The following is a 17,876-nucleotide window of genomic DNA, read 5'->3' as shown; positions in this document are numbered from 1 at the left end:
TTGGAAGTTTTATGTGTTAGAAACTGGAAACCATTTGCTTTTTTCAGTTACAGAGGTATAAGTTATAAATGTAGATGAAATTTTTTGAAGTTTCTTTTCATGTCATTAAGTGTTTGCACAATAAAAGTAAAAAGCTGATGTATATCAACAGAAAATGCAAAATGCCCCTTATAAATATGAGACAGTTCTCCCATACGAAGTGGTCTGAAAGAGACGCTCTGCTTTCACTGGTAGCTGACACCAACACTCAGGAGGAACAGAAGGCAGTCTTCTCCAAACCTTGGCCCAGACGGTCCTGCTTTTTATAAGTTAGCCAAAATTTAGGGACTTGGAACTCCTAAGTACCTTTCAACGCTTTCCCTTTCATACCACTGCACAGGTTTTGCTGAAGTACTTGCCGTTTTGCCTCCTTTTCCAATAACTCTGCCAGCAGCAAAGGATGGCACTCTGATGTGAGCTTCAAGTTTCACCTCTTCTTTAGGACTAACAAAGTTTTCTTCTTTAATTTTTCCATAAATTCTTCCCTGAGCCTACAGATGAGAACATATCTCATCAGTGTCATTCATGTAGGAAACGCAAAAAGGTCCATTAACTTTAATGATGGCCCGGATCCACTGGAACAGACCTTTGCAGTGATACATCTGCATTTGATAGATTGTGGAACGTTGCACAAGAGGTGGAAAAGTAAGGAAGTCCTAGAAAAGGTTGACAACAATAATAACTGTACATCACAGATGAGGCAATTGAATGATTGATGAAATAAGATTAAACCATATTCTTCTGACAAAAACGGTTAAAGGCAATAAGTTAGCAGTCAGCCTAACTAAAATAAATAAATTTTTACAAATGACCATTTGCTCTCCAGTCTTGAAAGGTAAAACCTCTCCTGCTGGCAATAAGATAGTAACTGTGTTTTTCTTGAGTAAAGGGGACTGCAGAGGAACTACAGAGCCACCTATGCGAGGCTCACAAGAAGCTAAGCCGCTGTCTAAATGGGCCAGCAAGGAATTTTCTAGTTAAACATTTCTTCATCTTAGCCAGATGGTTTCTACTTCGACTAAGGCTACAAAATCAAGTTAACATACACATCTGACAGTTATAGTCAAACACATCCTGTCACTTGCTGCATACAACTAGAAGTTATACATAATAAACCTCTCCTATTATGTACAACCATTAACTTGCCCTGGTATACACCAAAGGAAAAAGAAGTCAGAGTTGGTTTCATCTGACAAGCTGCCACAGCAGAGAACAAAAAAGTACCCAACACGTTTTCATTGGTGCAGAAATGATAAGTTCACTTTACAGCAAAAGAAAGTACATCTTAGTACCCTATCTTCCATTCATCCTCAAAGTCTCAGGCTACAGATGTAGCTATCAACACAGTCAAAGGACGCAACGGATTGTCCTCCGAAACAAGCTCTTGAATTCTTAAGAAAAAATATGGGTTAGGAGGTTTACTATTACTTAGATGTCTAAAATAAAATAATTTATTTGTAATTATCACTGATCACATAAATGACATTTAAGCATTATAGCTTTTCTAAAATGTCCCATTTAAGACAACTGAACAACACAGGCATAGGAGGATACAGGGAAACAGACTCTGAATTCCCTAGCATACAAGCATTATGAAAATTGCAAGATAGTTAATTCCATTTATAGAATAATAAGACCATAATTGACGTTTGTATTTGTCTTTTAGTATTTCATACTAAAAGTGACTGGCTCTGTAAGTCTGGGATAGGAAGCAATTTTCAGCATCTCTGAGTTTTGATCTGAACTGCCTGGACCACAAGGCTGGCATGAGGAAGTAAATTTCTTGACCCAAGTTTGAGGCTAGGCAACTGTACCCCACATCTCAAAGCACCTCCTTTTGTTTCCTGTTCTTCATGTAATGAAGGGAAAACTTCAGATTTTTAGTGAAAAATAGAGGTCAAAGAAAGTGATGGTTTAAAAGGAGGGAAGAAGTGGGCACTTGTTAACTTAGCCACATTTTAGAGCTAAGAGAAGTAAGGCTTAAGGTTAAAGAGTTATCCTGTTAACACAGCTGCTAAGTGGTAGGAATAAGACAGGGGTTTTGGATAAATTGCACTGAATTGAGTAGCTGCTTTTACCTATGACAAACAAGACACCGTACTGAGTTTTATGAGAGAAATCACATACTCAAAGGTATATATTTGTGAATTTGAGGATCTGGCAGGGTCTTAGTCTGATTCATCCCAAGCCGCTCAGCACCACCACCAGCACATTTATGTTGTACTTCCTATGTGTCAGGCACTATTCTAAGCAATTCATATATTGTTTAAACCTTAGAACCTTGTTTAAACTTTGTGGGTGTTTTAAACCCCGATTTTATAGATGAGGAACTAGGCGGAGAAAGGCTAAGTAACTCGCCCAAGGTCACACCACTGGTAAATGGTAAAGCTGGGCTTTGAACCAGCAGCCTGGCTACCAAGTCTCTTGCTCTTTATCACCCGGCTACACCACCTCTCAGGACACAGTGGCAGGCATTCCAGCCCCAAAGGCCCCAAACCCCAGTATGACCAATGGTTCACACCAGGACAAATGCTGTAAGAGTTCTGCCATTTCTACCTCTAAAATTCAGAAGATTAGAGTGGCTTGTTGACCGACTGTGGACAAGGGCTAACAGTTAACCCAAGGGTAAGAGCAAACGGGGACATTTTAATTCAAGGTTGAGGCCTCTCTGGGACAAGAGGAAAAACTTGAGAACAGCAAGGCATATGACTTCCAAATTTCAGTCTTAAGGTCTCACCTTCACATACGCTAACAGGGCATTGAGCAAATTCTCCTTTGGGAGACCAACAACCATGACAGAACTCTCAAAATTAAACAAAGGCTTTGGTTTATTTTTAAAGTGTAATTTGTGGTATGTTTCTACTCTGTTCTTAGTCTTAGAAATTTCCATTGAGAGATTCTTTCTACTGAGTATTAGATTTTTTTTTTTACAGGAGAAGCCAGGTTATGGAGTTTGCGAAAAGAAGACATCCATTCATTTGTTACCTGTGCACACACTCCAGAGCACATACCTTGAACTGAGCCTCCGGTGGCCCAGTGATGATCACCATCCTCACTTTAGCATCTGGTGCTTCAGCTGGAGCGATCTGTAACAGACCCAGTAACGGGTTATGACACTTTCAGGTGCCACTAATAGAAATGTCACACCAACCAGCCTGTCATTTGCACATGACTTACTGAAATGTAGAATGAAAGCCTTCTGGAAGGTAGTTACAAAGAGGCAGTGATTAATGTGGATTTATTAGTTATGGCTCCTGCCATATACTGTGTACTTACACTGTGCCTGGCCCTAATGTCAAAGTCCAGATGCAGCCTCTGCCTAACCCTCACTAATCCTGATGAGGTCCTGCCTCAGGGAGAGGCCGAAGGCTGGAGAAGGTGAGTCACCTGGCCCATGATCACACAGGCCAGTAAAGCTGGAGGGAGAGCTGGGTCTGGCTCCACCGTCACATTCCTCATCACTACACCAGTGGGTGCTCAAAGGGTGGTCCTTGGCCCACGCGCATCCCAACACCCTGGGCCTCCTGTATGTGCAAGAAACTGCTAGGTTCCCCAGTCTAAGGCTATCGGTACATTCCCCCGAAGTACACTCGCTGGAGTAACATATGGAATAAACTAACATTAATTTGGCAGGAGAAAAGTAAACTCAGACTTTGCTATTTTGGCAGAGCGTGTGAAATCACACAAAAAGCCTGGGCTAGGGAAATGTTGCAGAGACTGTTGAAGGGAGAGGAAACCAGCATTCCCCTAGTAAGAAAGATTTGGGGAGTTGGCTGGTAGGAATTGTTTTAAAAGAAAAAATTTTGCTAGGTATTTGCTGTGCAAGAAGCAATTCCCTATAGTAAATACTGAGAACAGGAAGCAAAAAATACAATAAAAGCCATCCCAACTACCACTCAGTGTGATCACTGTCAATTACTTATAGTCTAGTAGGCCCTTCCCCACACGTTCATAATCAAAACAATGTTTTTTACTTTTAATACTCATGCTTTCTCCCTCCCTCAAAGCTAACATTTCTGTTACTTAGACCCAAATTAATACTATTCCTACTTTATTGCTGGGCACTAATTTTGAGTCTGTAAAACAAGCCAATAATTACTTCCTTTTAGACCACACTCCTAGGATTGAAACCCCAAAAGAAGGTATCATTCTTCATCTTTCTGAGTAAGGTTTCGTTTTTTTAAAAAGGATCTTTGTCAACACTGGTGATAGAGGGCTGGGGCTGAGGACACTTGTACACTGAGGTTAGGAGTACAAATTGCTACAATCTCTCAAAAGCCTGAAAAAAGCACATGCCCTGTGACTCACCAAATCCACTTCTGTAGACTTGCGTTAAAGGATAAGGTTATATATGACAATTTGACCAAAAGAACTTTGTCTACCCCTGTGCAGGATAAATTATGAACAATCTTAATGTCCAGTAAGTTAACACAAATGATTATGATTTGGTAATACCAAATATATGCCTATTAAAGTAAGTACATATATGGAAATTTACATTATGGAAATGTAGCGAAGTGTTAGGAGGGCTGATGAATCTTTCAGATTACACGTTTCAGACTTTTTGGAAACAAAAATATTTTAACCTCACCATAAAAGAGCCAAATGTCTAAATACTCAATTCTTGTTCATGAAATGTTCATTGCAGTTTTTCCAAAACAAAGCTGCTAGGTTCTTTTTGCATGTGTGGGCATGTTTTAAAGATTAACTCAGTAATCAGGAAACTAACAGGACAGTAAAGTTAGTTCACCCCTTGGTCTTTTTATCATGTCTTTTCCTTTACCCATTTATTTATTTTGGCTGCATTTTCTACTCATGTATTTTGTTATCTTTTGCTACAAGAGAGAATATGAGGGCTTTCCTGTGTGTTTTGCTTTTTTATTAACTGTAGTTTACATACAGTAAAGCTCACTCCTTTGGTAACAAACACATAGTTGTAAATACCACCACAATCAACATAAAAACAGCTTCTGTCACTCAAAATTTCCTCATGCTGCCTTTGTTTTCAACCCCTCCACCTCCACCTCCTAGCAACCACTGATTCTTTTTTCTCAATTTCCATAGTTCTGTCTTTTCCAGAATTTTAATATAAGTGGGATCATACAGTATGTGGCCGTTTTTGTTTTTTTTTTTTTTGGTGGTAGACGGGTCTCTCCCGTTGCAGAGCACAGGCTCCGGATGCGCAGGCTCAGGGGCCATGGCTCACAGGCCTAGCCACTCTGCGGCATGTGGGATCTTCCCAGACCGGGGCACAAACCCATGTCTCCTGCATGGGCAGGTGGACTCTCAACCACTGCGCCACCAGGGAAGCCCCAGTATGTGGCCTTTTGAGTCTTCTTTCTCTTAGCATAATACATGTGATTCACTCAAGTTGTTTTATGTATCAATAGTTCCCTCCTTTTTACTGCTAAGTAATATTTATTATATAGATGGGCCACAGTTTATATGCATTTGTCAGCTGATGAACATTTGCTTCTTCCCCATTTCCCAGTTATAAATAAAGATACTATAAACATTTGAGTGCATTGTGGTTTTTTTGGTACTATATTCAAATTAAAAATTTCATTAAATATTTATAAAATTGGACTTCCCTGGTGGCACAGTGGTTAAGAATCCGCCTGCCAGTGCAGGGGACACAGGTTCAAGCCCTGGTCCAGGAAGATCCCACATGCCGCGGAGCAACTAAGCACATGTACCACAACTACTGAGCCTGCGCTACTGAGCCCGTGCGCCTGGAGCCTGTGCTCTGCAACAAGAGAAGCCACTGCAATGAGAAGCCCGCGCACCGCAACGAAGAGTAGCCCCCACTTGCTGCAACTAGAGAAAGCCTGTGTGCAGCAATGAAGACCCAACGCAGCCAAAAAAAAATTATTTATATATATATTTATAAAATATAACCAAGATAAACCCCCCAATAGACTGATGTTTTCCTGAAGAAAGCTATGACTTTACCAAGCCTTTGTCAATTTGTATATTCCTTAAAAGGACCACAGCCTTGATTGTTCCAGCACTAAATAGCGTCACTTGGGAGTGTGAGGGACCAAAGCCACGCCCAGGGAAGATGAGCTAGAAGGAATATATATCCAGGCATGCGGTGGGGCAGAACCACCATTCTAACGGTAAACTGCATGCCTGCAGACTACTTTTTCTGGAGAGAGAATTTAACTTACCTTGTTTAAGCTAGAGTTGTTTGGAGTTTTCTGTCACACACTTATGTACCCCAACATAGACTGCCACATTCAATTCAAATTACAGAGTGGCAGGAAGACTCACATTTCTGTAACTTGCTGTCCTTAAGAAGAGCCACATGGGCTTCCTTGGTGGCGCAGTGGTTGAGAGTCCGCCTGCCGATGCAGGGGACACGGGTTCGTGCCCTGGTCCAGGAAGATCCCACATGCCGCGGAGCGGCTGGGCCCGTGAGCTGTGACCGCTGAGCCTGCGCGTCCGGAGCCTGTGCTCCGCAACGGGAGAGGCCACAGCAGTGAGAGGCCCGCGTACCGCAAAAAAAAAAGAGCCACAGCTGGCAGAACAGTACCTTAATAGAAGCTCCTGCAAAGCGAGAAAGCTGTTTGATGTGTTGCCCCTGCTTGCCGATGATGGCGCCGACAGACAGGGCTGGGATGAACAGATGAACAGTCTCTGTTTCTGACTGCTGTTGGAAAAGAAAGGACATACATGCTTACTGGATACAAATCAGGCTGTGTCACTGGCATAGGGATAGGGGCATTCTCATACTGTTAGAAATATTAGGATAGTTTTAGGAAAAACCACCACAGTAAGTTGATATGAGTTTACCTAACAGGTCGAGAAGATCTCACATTCATACTGAAAGTGTTAGCATTTAAAATACCACTTTTCTCTGTACAATTTTTCCTCAAGTTTACAGATTTAAAACAAATTTTGTGCCACTTAATATTGGTCCACCAAATGACACCACCACTCTTAGCACACAAAAATTCCTAGTGGCAGTAACAGCTCCCTCTTCTCCCTGTAAGCTTGGCGTGGAGGCAGAGAGCACGGCGCCCTGAGCACCACAGACCTCCAGGGGGGCCCTGATGCTCAGCGGCAGCCATTCCACTTCCTTGTCCCTCCACACACCCTCAGCACAAGGCTGTTCCATATGACGTGGTTTACTCACACTATTTGGTAGGAATTTTTTCTAAGTCTTTAGTTTCCTTCCTCTGAAGCAAAGTTGTTTGTTTTTTTAATAAACAAAAACACTAGTAGTAACAGAAGGCTAGTCTGGTTCTTTAAATAAAAGGAAAACCTTTTGCCAATTTACCAATTATAAACATGGAATGAGAAAAAGGAAAGGATATCACACAAGACAAAACTAAGAACAATGTCAATAAATCTGAACATGTCCACGACTTGTCTAGAATTACCAAAATCAATCAGAAAAACTTACATTGACCAAATAAAACTCAGGCTTAAGAGGAAGATAACTATGATCGGGGGCAGGTGCACACAGCAATCCTTTGTGGTGAGAGTTTGTGAGTTTCCCCTGTGTGAGCTGCTGTGCATTTACACCTCACAACTGATCCAACTGATAGAAACTAAGAGCATTCCCATTTTAAAGATGAGAAAACCAAGCCAGAGAGATTACTTGCACAAGGTCATATAATGATTAGTGTTGGAGCCAAGATTCAAACCTGGGCTTCTCTATCTCCTAAGTAAGCCATGTTCACAAAAAATGAGTTTATACCTCAATTCCAACAGCTATGGTGTACTTTGCAACATACATAGACCTGCAGGAATGACTTAAGAAAAATGTCCAGTAGAGCTCTCAGGGAAGTGCTCCCTTCCCTGGTTGTATCACTCTTCTCTCCATCTGTGTTGGTTTGACTTCTGTGAGTCAAAAAAATTTGTTATGTGTAGCCTTTGATCATCAACATGCTGAAAGGGGCATCAGAGACAGTCCATGAACATTTTTCTTTATTTTGAAGAATAAGGAAAACTAAAGATTAAGAATGATGTAAAGTACTAAATGTAAAATATAGATAGCTAGTGGGAAGCAGCCGCATAGCACAGGGAGATCAGCCCGGTGCTTTGTGACCACCTAGAGGTGTGAGATAGGGAGGGTGGGAGGGAGACACAAGAGGGAGGAGATACGGGGATATATGTGTACGTATAGCTGATTCACTTTGTTATACAGCAGAAACTAACACAACATTGTAAAGCAATTATACTCCAATAAAGATGTTAAAAAAAAAAAAGCATGATGTAAAGAAGGGCAAAAGGTAAGAACTTCCAGTTATAAAATAAGTCCTGGGGATGTAACGTACAGCATGGTGACTACAGTTAATACTGTATCGCACATTTTAAAGTTGCTAAGAGTAGATCTTAAAAGTTCTCATCACACTTAAGAAAACTTTTGTAACTGTGCAGTGATGGATGTTAACTAACTATACTTACTGTGGTGATCATTTTGCAGTCTTTACAAATATTGGATCACCTGAAAATGTTGTACATCAATTATACCTCAATTTAAAAATTTACCAAAAAAGATGTGTTTAATTGAATCACCAAAAAAGAGAAGGACAAGATGCTCTACTAGAACAAGGAAAAGAAATCAACAGGTTTGTTGTCTCACCTGCAATACATCCATCTTAAGCATGTGTGAGACACTTTTAACTGAAACTTAAGGGTTTCAATGTTTGTTTCCACTATGAGAATAAAATAACCACATCACAGAAAAGTCCAAAAAAATCCCCAATTCCTTCATCTTTCCCTGACAGTTATTTTGCTGTATCTGAGGATGCTATTTTAAAGACCTTTAGAAAGTTTGGTTTCCAATTTTTCACCAATTTGTCTTAACGCTGCAATCAAATCTTTAAACATAAATCTTGTGCCCTTGTACAAATAATTCTAAGGTTTTATGTAATAAAAATGCTAGATCAGAGCATGAACATTTAAAATAGATATTTCCAAATTCTCATGCTAATTAATTTATCTTAGGGTGAATAAATGTGTAAAAGACGGGGAAGTCATTTTCGTTCGAAACATGCCTTTCACACTTACAAATATTAAGCAGTGTGTGATTCTAGACCCCATGTCTCATTTCCCACACATAAAAATCATCTGAACTCTGCTCTTCTAAGTCTCTTCCTTTATCTGTAACCACACCCCACCATGTACCTCCTTATTTCCTATACAAGTTAATCTAAAATTCAACTCCAGAAAATATTCTTGACAAAAACCATTGTACATTTTGTTTCTTCAGCATCTGTAATAAATAGATGTGCATAGTATACTCTTTACAACTTGGTATATCTTTGGTATGTTTCCTAGGATGTTATAACACACTGCACGCCTTAGTACAGCTGTCAGTCTAATGAAGATTCCCTTGGGGCTCTATAAGCATTCTTGGAACACACATATCAGGAGAGGTTTTGCCTTCCCAGTGAACTGTTGACTGTGGATATTTGTGAAAGAGGCCTATTCGGCACAGCTTGGCCAAGTCAACTTCTACTGCTATTCATCAGCGAAGAACCAAATGGAAATACTGAAGAATGAAATAATTTTAAGTCATAAGAACAATGCCTCTCTTTTGAAAGCACTGTACCTCACAGCCTGCTAGGGTGTTAGGCAATTACCACATACCATTTATTCTAGAGGGACACTTTAAGGCCTCTCTTTTTTTAATAACTGGATAGAAATGAATTAATGCTGACATTGCCCATAAACTGTGCTCAATGTTAGTATCAATTTATTTGGTCATTCTGGTCCTTATATTAAAACTGGTATGTTAATCTGAACCAATTTTTTAAAGTAAAGATAGGATCTAAGTATTTAATCTCACTGAGAACATCCATGTAATGTTCTTCTGAATAATAAACTTTTTTTTAGGGGGGTGGGAGGAGTCATGGGGCTGGCAGTAATAAAGAGCTAAGGATCAGACTAAATCTAATGTGTAACTCACCCAGGTCTGCCCCATTGTATTTTGCCATGACTATATAATTATTTGCTTTCTGGGCCATGTTCCAGAAATATTTTATGCTGCTTACAAAATACACAATAGAAAGATAAGACAAAGGAGGTGAAGAAATAAGAGCATAGGGACCTCAACAGGAAAGATAAAATCAGAAATGCTGTTATTATACAAATTTGGCTCTAAGCTTCCTAGCAGCTAATTTAAAAAATTGGTTACATGATTTACTACATCTTGAGAAAAACTACTTGTTTAGTAAAAACGACTTTTCCTGGGACTGACCCCAGAGAGCAACTTCTGAATGTCCTCAGAGGCCTAATGTAACAGGCATCATCCCCAGCGCAAAAGTCCCAGAGCCTCACAAATGTAGCCTGAGCATGTCTCCGCCTAGAAGATACCGAGGACCATGGCTACGAGAAAAGCTCACGGGCAGAAAGTGTGTTGTAGTCTCCAAAGTTGAACAAAAGAAAAATCATCTTTCTGATACAGTCATGGATGAGAGGCTATAGATGCTTTTGTTTTACTGATTTTGGGGAGGTGGGGTAGGAGGTAACAAATCCAATAGGAGATTAAGAGTGAATTTAAAAGTTGAGTGAAGATTTGGAAAAGGAATGGTGGACAGTAGACAAGGGCTAAAAGGACCAAACTATAATAGAAAGAAGGGGCTAAGACATAAAGAAAGCATCAGTATGCAGACAGAAAAAAGTTCCACACTGGGAGGTTAGAGGGAAGTAAATGAAGCATGCCAGGAAGCCGTGTCCTGGATTGACAGACAGCGGTGTGTACTATTGGTAATAGCACCTTAATGAAAAGTTGACTCATCAGGTGTCTGAAGCCTGATGAAGATGTTTCTGAACGCCACCCAAATCCCTTTGTTCCAGTTCCATATCCACCAAGCACATCCCTGACCATAAATTTCTTTTCAAGGAAACTCTCCTCTGGGAATATAAGGCACCTCACATAAACATCCTGTCTACTGGACAGTCATTAAACTGGCCCATTCTTATATGGGATTCTGTGTAGTAAGCCATGTTTTCAGGATTAGAACACCCAGATAAACAGATAATTTTTACATATAAAACTAAGAAGCCAGAACAATGGGTTATGATAAGTCTCTTTCACCTGTGAATCTAAGACTCTGAGATGAGCTTAAAAAAAACGCATCAGCATTACCCTATAGCGTTACACATTCTTTGCATGTAAGTTAATGTTCAGCTGCATTATCCTGAACTCTTCTTCCTAAACTTTCAGAGGTGAAAGACACTCAGGTCACAAGCTGTTTCCCAGTGGATTTCTGCCAGATGCCTATTGGCAAAACTTCCTTTGGACTTCTTGGCAGACCCTATGCTATAGCTTGAAATAACAGAAGAACAAAGCTGCTCAACTGAAAGTTTGCATAACTGGTGAAGTCTGCCAATGAGTAATTCCTAATCATCTATCATGAGGAAATACAAGAATGAGCAAACAGTAAGGTTAAGTGTATTTACTTTGTGGGGAACAGAATCTAAGACATCACAAAGGCATGGCGACATGCATGCCAGCCAACAAGACCAGCCTCCAGGAATCTGGAAAAATGCCAGTGTCTCCCTTTGGCTTGTAAAATACATACTCCTGGGTTTTTTTTGTTTTTGTTTTAATGGATTTTGGTCTGGAACTGAAATTGGGTTTACTCAACTTCATAACCTGAACAGAATATTTAAGTTTAAAAAAAAAGCAAACGAAGTTTCTCCCTATAACTAAGTAACCAAGACCTCTCAGAGATAATATATGCAACGAGTTACTTACTTTGAAGTTGTTTACTAACAAAAGAGCTGCACCCACAGTAAGAAATCCTAAACAGTACGACTACAAGACTCCATGAGAGTCATTTGATCTAACAATCCCTTTCAAATTATATTTTGTTTCTTAAAGAGCACTTCAAACTAGGTAAGGCCTCAGAAGAAGTGTTCACCTTCCTTGCCTCTTCCATAAGCAGCCAAGTTAGCAATTTTCAGATTACACTATTGTTCTAGAGACCTGGGGAGACTCCGAGGACGCTATCAGAATTATGGAGACAACGGCGCCTGAACTAACATCTCCCAACCCCAACGCAAGCTGCCGAGACCATCCAGCTATGGATGTTGTTGTGTGCGATGCCAATTCCAGCTCTTACTCTGCTCACTAGCTGCCAAACGCCTCTTCCCTACTGTTTGAGCATTTCTGAAAGGAGCATTTCCTGTCATTTATAAACTTGAAGTTTGCCAATGAAGTACTGCGTAAGCCAGCTGCCAGGCAGGAAGTAGAGACTTTTGTCTGTTGGAAGAACCCACTCTTTGGCTCTATGGGAAAAAATCAACCTGGCAGGTTCCAGGAAGAAGAGTATGTTTTAGGAGGAGGCAATGGGCAAAATTCTGGACTAGAACAGCGACAAGGGATTTATCCAAAGACAGGATGCATCAATTCTACTTTCATGTTACAAAGCAGAAGTGAGAAAACACGTGTAGAAAAAAAATGAAACTCTAAAAGAGGAAGCAATACATGAAAATAGTCTCTGAACCATTTAGTCATGAAAACCTACTCCTTGCCAGGCAATATATATTTAAAGTAAAAGCAGAGATTTGCTGCTAACCTACAGGAATCAAGGATAAAGAGACTATCTTAGTGAGTAACCTGACTTCTCTGTGAGAGCTTCTGCAGAACAGTAGGCTTCTCATCAGCAGCTGTAAATGCAATGGAGGAGTATCATAGAGTGCTGAGAGCAAAACCCCTGCCAACCTTTAATTCTCTAACCCAGTTTTTAAATACAGGCATACCTCAGCGACACTGCAGGTTCAGTTCCAGACCACTGCATTAAAGCGAGTGTCACAATAAAGTGAGTCGCACAAAGTTTTTTGTTTCCCAGTGCATATAAGTTATGTTTATACTGTATATAACTGTCGTCTATTAAGTGTGCAGTAGCATTATGTCTAAAAAATGTACATACCTAATTAAAAATAATGCTATTGGGAAAATGGCACCAATAGATTTGCTCAACGCAGGTTGCTGCAAACTTTCAATTTGTAAGAAACAAAATCGAACTCTGTAAAAACTAGTAATGTTTGACCTGAAAGAAGAGTCCTTAGAGATAATTCATTTATCTCGGTTTCTTCACTGCGTGGGTAAGAAAAGAAACCCAGAGCGAGGAAGAGGAGACTAACACAAACAGAACTGGCTCTTCTCTCTTTACACCCCTCCCCTTTAGCACCAAGGTACAAACACCTCAGCCACTTCACATCACCTTTAGCTGCGGTGCAAAGCTTTATAAAACACATCATCAATCTGTTCACACTTGATATGAAATCCTGATGTCTATCTTTAGATTAATGGGCTTTGTTACATGGTTTTTACCCAAAGAGGTTTGAAGTGGCAGATGAGGGGCAGGGGAAGATGCAAACGTCACCGACAGCAAAGGCAGAAACACACACACTGCAAGCCCATGGCAAAAGCTAAGCACACCTGACAGCCTGGCAGCTTCAAGAACAGGCAAAGGAAATTCTCATTCTCATGGGGATAAAAAACATGAACAATCTCAGCGATCTGTGTTCTCTGTAGAACTCCAGTTGCATTTTACTCTACATGTATTCTAGGCACTGAGAGAATGGAGTCCCCCACCTTTTCTCCCTGGACATTTCCCTAAATTTGGTGTAGCAGGTACCACTCACAACTTTATGTGATACGAGAGCCAAACAGGAAGGGAGAGATGTAAAAACAAATTCATGAAGGAAGATCCTAGAATGTGAACTTTATTTCACATGAGTGTCTACCTCCAGTCATTATTGTTGATGCAACTGAATTGTGCACTTCTTTCAAAAAAAATTATTGTATACGTGTCTGCTAGGCTGCACATATTTTCATACTATCACTGGTCTCCTATTTCTGACCTCAGGAAAAATGCTACTCTTAAAAAGCAAATATAAAAATAAGGATTATTTCTTAATAATCCACCTGTTTACAAAACAAATAAAAGCTGTTTAACGTTTGCACACAAACACACACATGCACAACAGATTTGTGGGCACGACTGCCTGAGCTGTTTAATAAGTACAAACATTCAAAGTGGAAAACGTGTCTAGTCTCTACTGACCTTTCAAAGCAGTAAACTTTCAGGTAAAGTTCAAGATGAAGGAAGCCTTTTAAAAATCCTTTCCTTCAACATTTAAAAACAACTAACCTCTTTCCCCCTCCTCAAAGTCTCAAACTTTTCCTTTGATATCTGAAAACATACATTAACAACCCTACTACTCAAGAACTTCAAAAGAAATAACTCACGGGTCTACTCTGCAAAGATAAGAAGGTTCTAGTGACAAGAATTGAAAAGCCTGTGCTGGCTCCTAACTGATGAGAGATCACACAGGGACCAGGTTTCACATTAAGATTTTTCCCAATTAGCATTTAATGTCACACTACTCGAGGGCAACAAAGTCTGACTGTGTCCCCTTGACTTCATCCCCCTCAACCATAAAGAAAGCCAAGGCACATTGTCTTACCTCAAACTGTGGGTAAGGAGGAGTCATAGCTGAAGGGGGCCCTGAGGTGGGAGGTGGCATCCCTGAAGTGGGTGGGAACAGACCCAAGGCATTCAGATTTAATCCAGGAATTAAATGTGCTTGAAGCTGCAATGGTAAAAAGGTCCCTTCATTTTACAATTACAAGATCAAGTGTAAGTGAGCATTTATATGTGATAATATCCAGACTGTGACCTCGTTTTATGACTCAAATTTTAGAACAAAGCAGATGTTCCATGTGATTATACTTGAGTATGTAGGTTATGTCTGTTTATAATTCTTGATATTTTAAAATCCACGTGCCGTCTGCCTCCTCTTTGACCTGAAGCCATGCTAGGTTCCTCAAAGCAGGGAACACAGCTTTCTTGCCTTTACGACCAGCTCACAGCGCTCAGACATATATGTAATCCGTACACTCTGGGCACACAGTAAATAGAGACTGAAAATCTTGCATTAATTGAAGAAACAAGCAAACAAGATTTGTTCATTGAAGAGAAAACCAAATAGCAGATATTAAGAGATCTTTACGCCACGGAAAAAATTTGGCAGTCATGAGTCTAAAGACCCAAAACAAAATCAAGCCCTTTGGAAATCAGGTCCCATCCCCATGTCTTCTACAATTAAACCTATCTTTGGAATGGATCCAGGAGCCAGAAATGGGATTTTGTTTTGGCTTAATTTGATAAGGGTTAAGGAAATAAGGTGGGGACTACAGAGTTCAGACTTGAGCACACTCAAGAATCTTTGTTAAAGGCCTGTGGGGCTGAATTGACCCCCGGGCGACTCTGAAACATTTGGATGAGCAGTGATAATGTGAAGGAAGGTAGGTAGGCAGCGGTCATGTGGGGGTAACATGATTAGCATTCCAGGCTCTCCTCACAAAGGTAATAGCATGTTTACATTTTCCCTTCTTTTAGGTGTAATGTTTCAGATGACAGGCCCAACTGAGGAACTGTTTTTTAATCATTTACTTGAAAATCCAAGATAGACTTTGGAAATGCTGCATTTTCTGCACCATTCCATCCACTAAGGAATGTCAGCAATGCACTTGCACTACACAGATTGTTTTGTCATTTGAAACTCTGTTATCTCCAAGGTTTATGAGTAACCAAATTTTAAATTTGTATTCATAACAGTAGCTTTTATATGCACTGTATCTATTATAATCCTAGTAAGCATGCCATGTAGGCAGTAGCCCCATTTTACAGATGAGGAAACTGGTGCTCAGAGAGACCAACTAAGTTGTCCAAGAGGACAGAGGTACAGCTCATGAATGGCTGAGCTGGGATTCAAAGCCAGTTCACAGCCTCTAACGCCCACACCCTATAATACTATCATCTCCCTCCAGCTCACATGGTATATGGGAGAGACTAACCTTCTTCAGGGAGGTGTTAGCCTTACCTCACAGGTAAGGAGGCTAAGGCTCAAAGTTGGCCAAAATCACAGAGATAGCCAAGCCTGATGTCAAAGTCTGCGTCTTCCCAACTATCCCAGGGCACTCACCGTGGTGCTAAAAATCAATTAGAAACCACATCTAACAATGACACCCTTAAAGGAATCAACGTTAATGCAACTGAAAACATCTTTTGATGGTTCATCAAAATAAAGACGTTTCCTTCATATTAAAACTAACATTCATGGAAGCAATATCATTTTCATAAGACTCCCTGATTTTCTTCATTATCTCTTCCTCGGCTTTGGCACATGTTTCCACACTGCCTTTAACCGTAATGGTGCGCTCTGGATTGTACAGCGTCAGTTCCTGCAACCTGCAGATTGAAACAGAGGGGAAAGAAAAAGACTGGAAATTATAGGAGGAAGACAGTAAGCAATAGCCCAGCCACAGATGGCAATTAAAACCCAACTGTGGAGGCTGGCAATATGTGAAAGTGGGTGGTTAGACATGATGCAAGATGAGTAAGCCCCAAAAGACATGACTCCAAGAATTGTAAAACTGCATGAGAGAAGAAAATACTGCCCCTCCCACCTTCTCAATAAACATCGCTGAGTGTACACAGTTCGATTAAGTCCATGTTTTAAACAGAGTGCACTTCTTGACCACTTAAGGTGAACTATTTTCACAATTTAACAGTGAAATGTAAAGAAAATGATCGGAGGAAATCTACAGTTTTAGTGGAAACCAAGAACCAAATGAACATAACCTTTAATAAGTATGTTCCTAGTCTGCACTGACCAATTCAAGGTGTTAACTGGCATTCTCATGCAATTGCATTTTCTGGGTCGCCAAGCAAGGAATAAGCACAGAAATATTCCAAAAGGGCAAGCCAGAATTCACGTGTCTAAACTTACTTTTGACGGTAATTTTGGAATTTAGATTGACGTAGGAAATAATAATTCAGGAAATAAATACAAATCAATCCATTTTGACTAAATTTTAAAAATAGTCCCTCGATGACCATTTAGACAACTAAAAAGTTAGAATGCAACAGCAATATTCAGAAACTCCCTGCTTGACTCAGCTCCTGTTGAAGTTTCAAAATCCAGTCAGGTGACATCTGAGACCACCTAAGCCTGAGCCAGTCAACAGCCTTGAAGGGAAACCAGTGGGAGATACTTACCATGGAAATAAGACTAAATATACGGATGGAAAGGATATAGAATATTGAGACAGCTCCCCTTCATATTCCTAGGGTTAAAATTCTCATTTTCGGGCTTCCCTGGTGGCGCAGTGGTTGAGAGTCCGCCTGCCGATGCAGGGGACGCGGGTTCGTGTCCCGGTCTGGGAAGATCCCACATGCCGCGGAGCGGCTGGGCCCATGAGCCATGGTCGCTGAGCCTGCGCGTCCGGAGCCTGTGCTCCGCAGTGGGAGAGGCCACAACAGTGAGAGGCCCGTGTACCGCAAAAAAAAAAAAAATTCTCATTTTCACTACTAGCAAAATGTCTCAAGCTAGACTTGAGCCAGATGAATAGGATATTTTTCCTTAACTTCTTCCTAAACTCACTAAAAATACAGACATCTACACAATGAAGATGATTTGTCTTAGACTACTTAAACAAGTATATGTCTCATCTCCAGGCTCAACCCACCTCTCCCCTGCCAAGCATTTTGTTACAATTTTTAAAATAGTTGCTTCCAGAATAGATTTTAAGATTATTTTCTATTAAAACCCTCCCCTTTCTGAGCATAAAATTCAAGACAGGGTAGGATCATTTGTTATTTTTACCACTTTGCGTTTTTTCCTTTCTTTCCCACAAAGCACAACTCTCCCACTTCCTTTCCACCCCCTTCTTTGAAAACTTCTTACTACGTGAACATATTGCCCCAGTCTTTCTCTACTATTCTTCGACTTTTTGGGGTACTCTGAAGGAAATGAAGGAAAGTCACCCTCAGAAGACAAAGGCCTTTCCATATAATTTCAGG

The 17,876-nt window shown here is 40.4% G+C and overlaps 1 protein-coding gene across 1 annotated transcript in view; it reads right to left on the bottom strand.

The window, feature by feature from the left end:
* IGF2BP3 (insulin like growth factor 2 mRNA binding protein 3) overlaps nucleotides 1-17,876 on the bottom strand; it is a gene marked incomplete at its 3' end in the record, with an annotated part of 144,972 nt that overhangs the window by 821 nt on the left and 126,275 nt on the right. Inside the window, exons 9-13 of the mRNA XM_081243701.1 lie at nucleotides 16,127-16,262; nucleotides 14,476-14,601; nucleotides 6,575-6,691; nucleotides 3,051-3,125; nucleotides 399-530 (exon numbers count right to left, since the gene is read on the bottom strand). Of these exons, the coding sequence (XP_081099827.1) occupies nucleotides 399-530; nucleotides 3,051-3,125; nucleotides 6,575-6,691; nucleotides 14,476-14,601; nucleotides 16,127-16,262 (586 nt within the window). The remainder of the gene's footprint in view (nucleotides 1-398; nucleotides 531-3,050; nucleotides 3,126-6,574; nucleotides 6,692-14,475; nucleotides 14,602-16,126; nucleotides 16,263-17,876) is intronic.

The sequence above is a fragment of the Mesoplodon bidens genome (genome assembly GCF_964165515.1).
Source record: "Mesoplodon bidens genome assembly, chromosome: 9".
Classification (NCBI taxonomy): domain Eukaryota; kingdom Metazoa; phylum Chordata; class Mammalia; order Artiodactyla; family Ziphiidae; genus Mesoplodon; species Mesoplodon bidens.
Note: the sequence above shows the minus strand (reverse complement) of the source record. Positions and strands in the feature narration are given on the sequence as shown.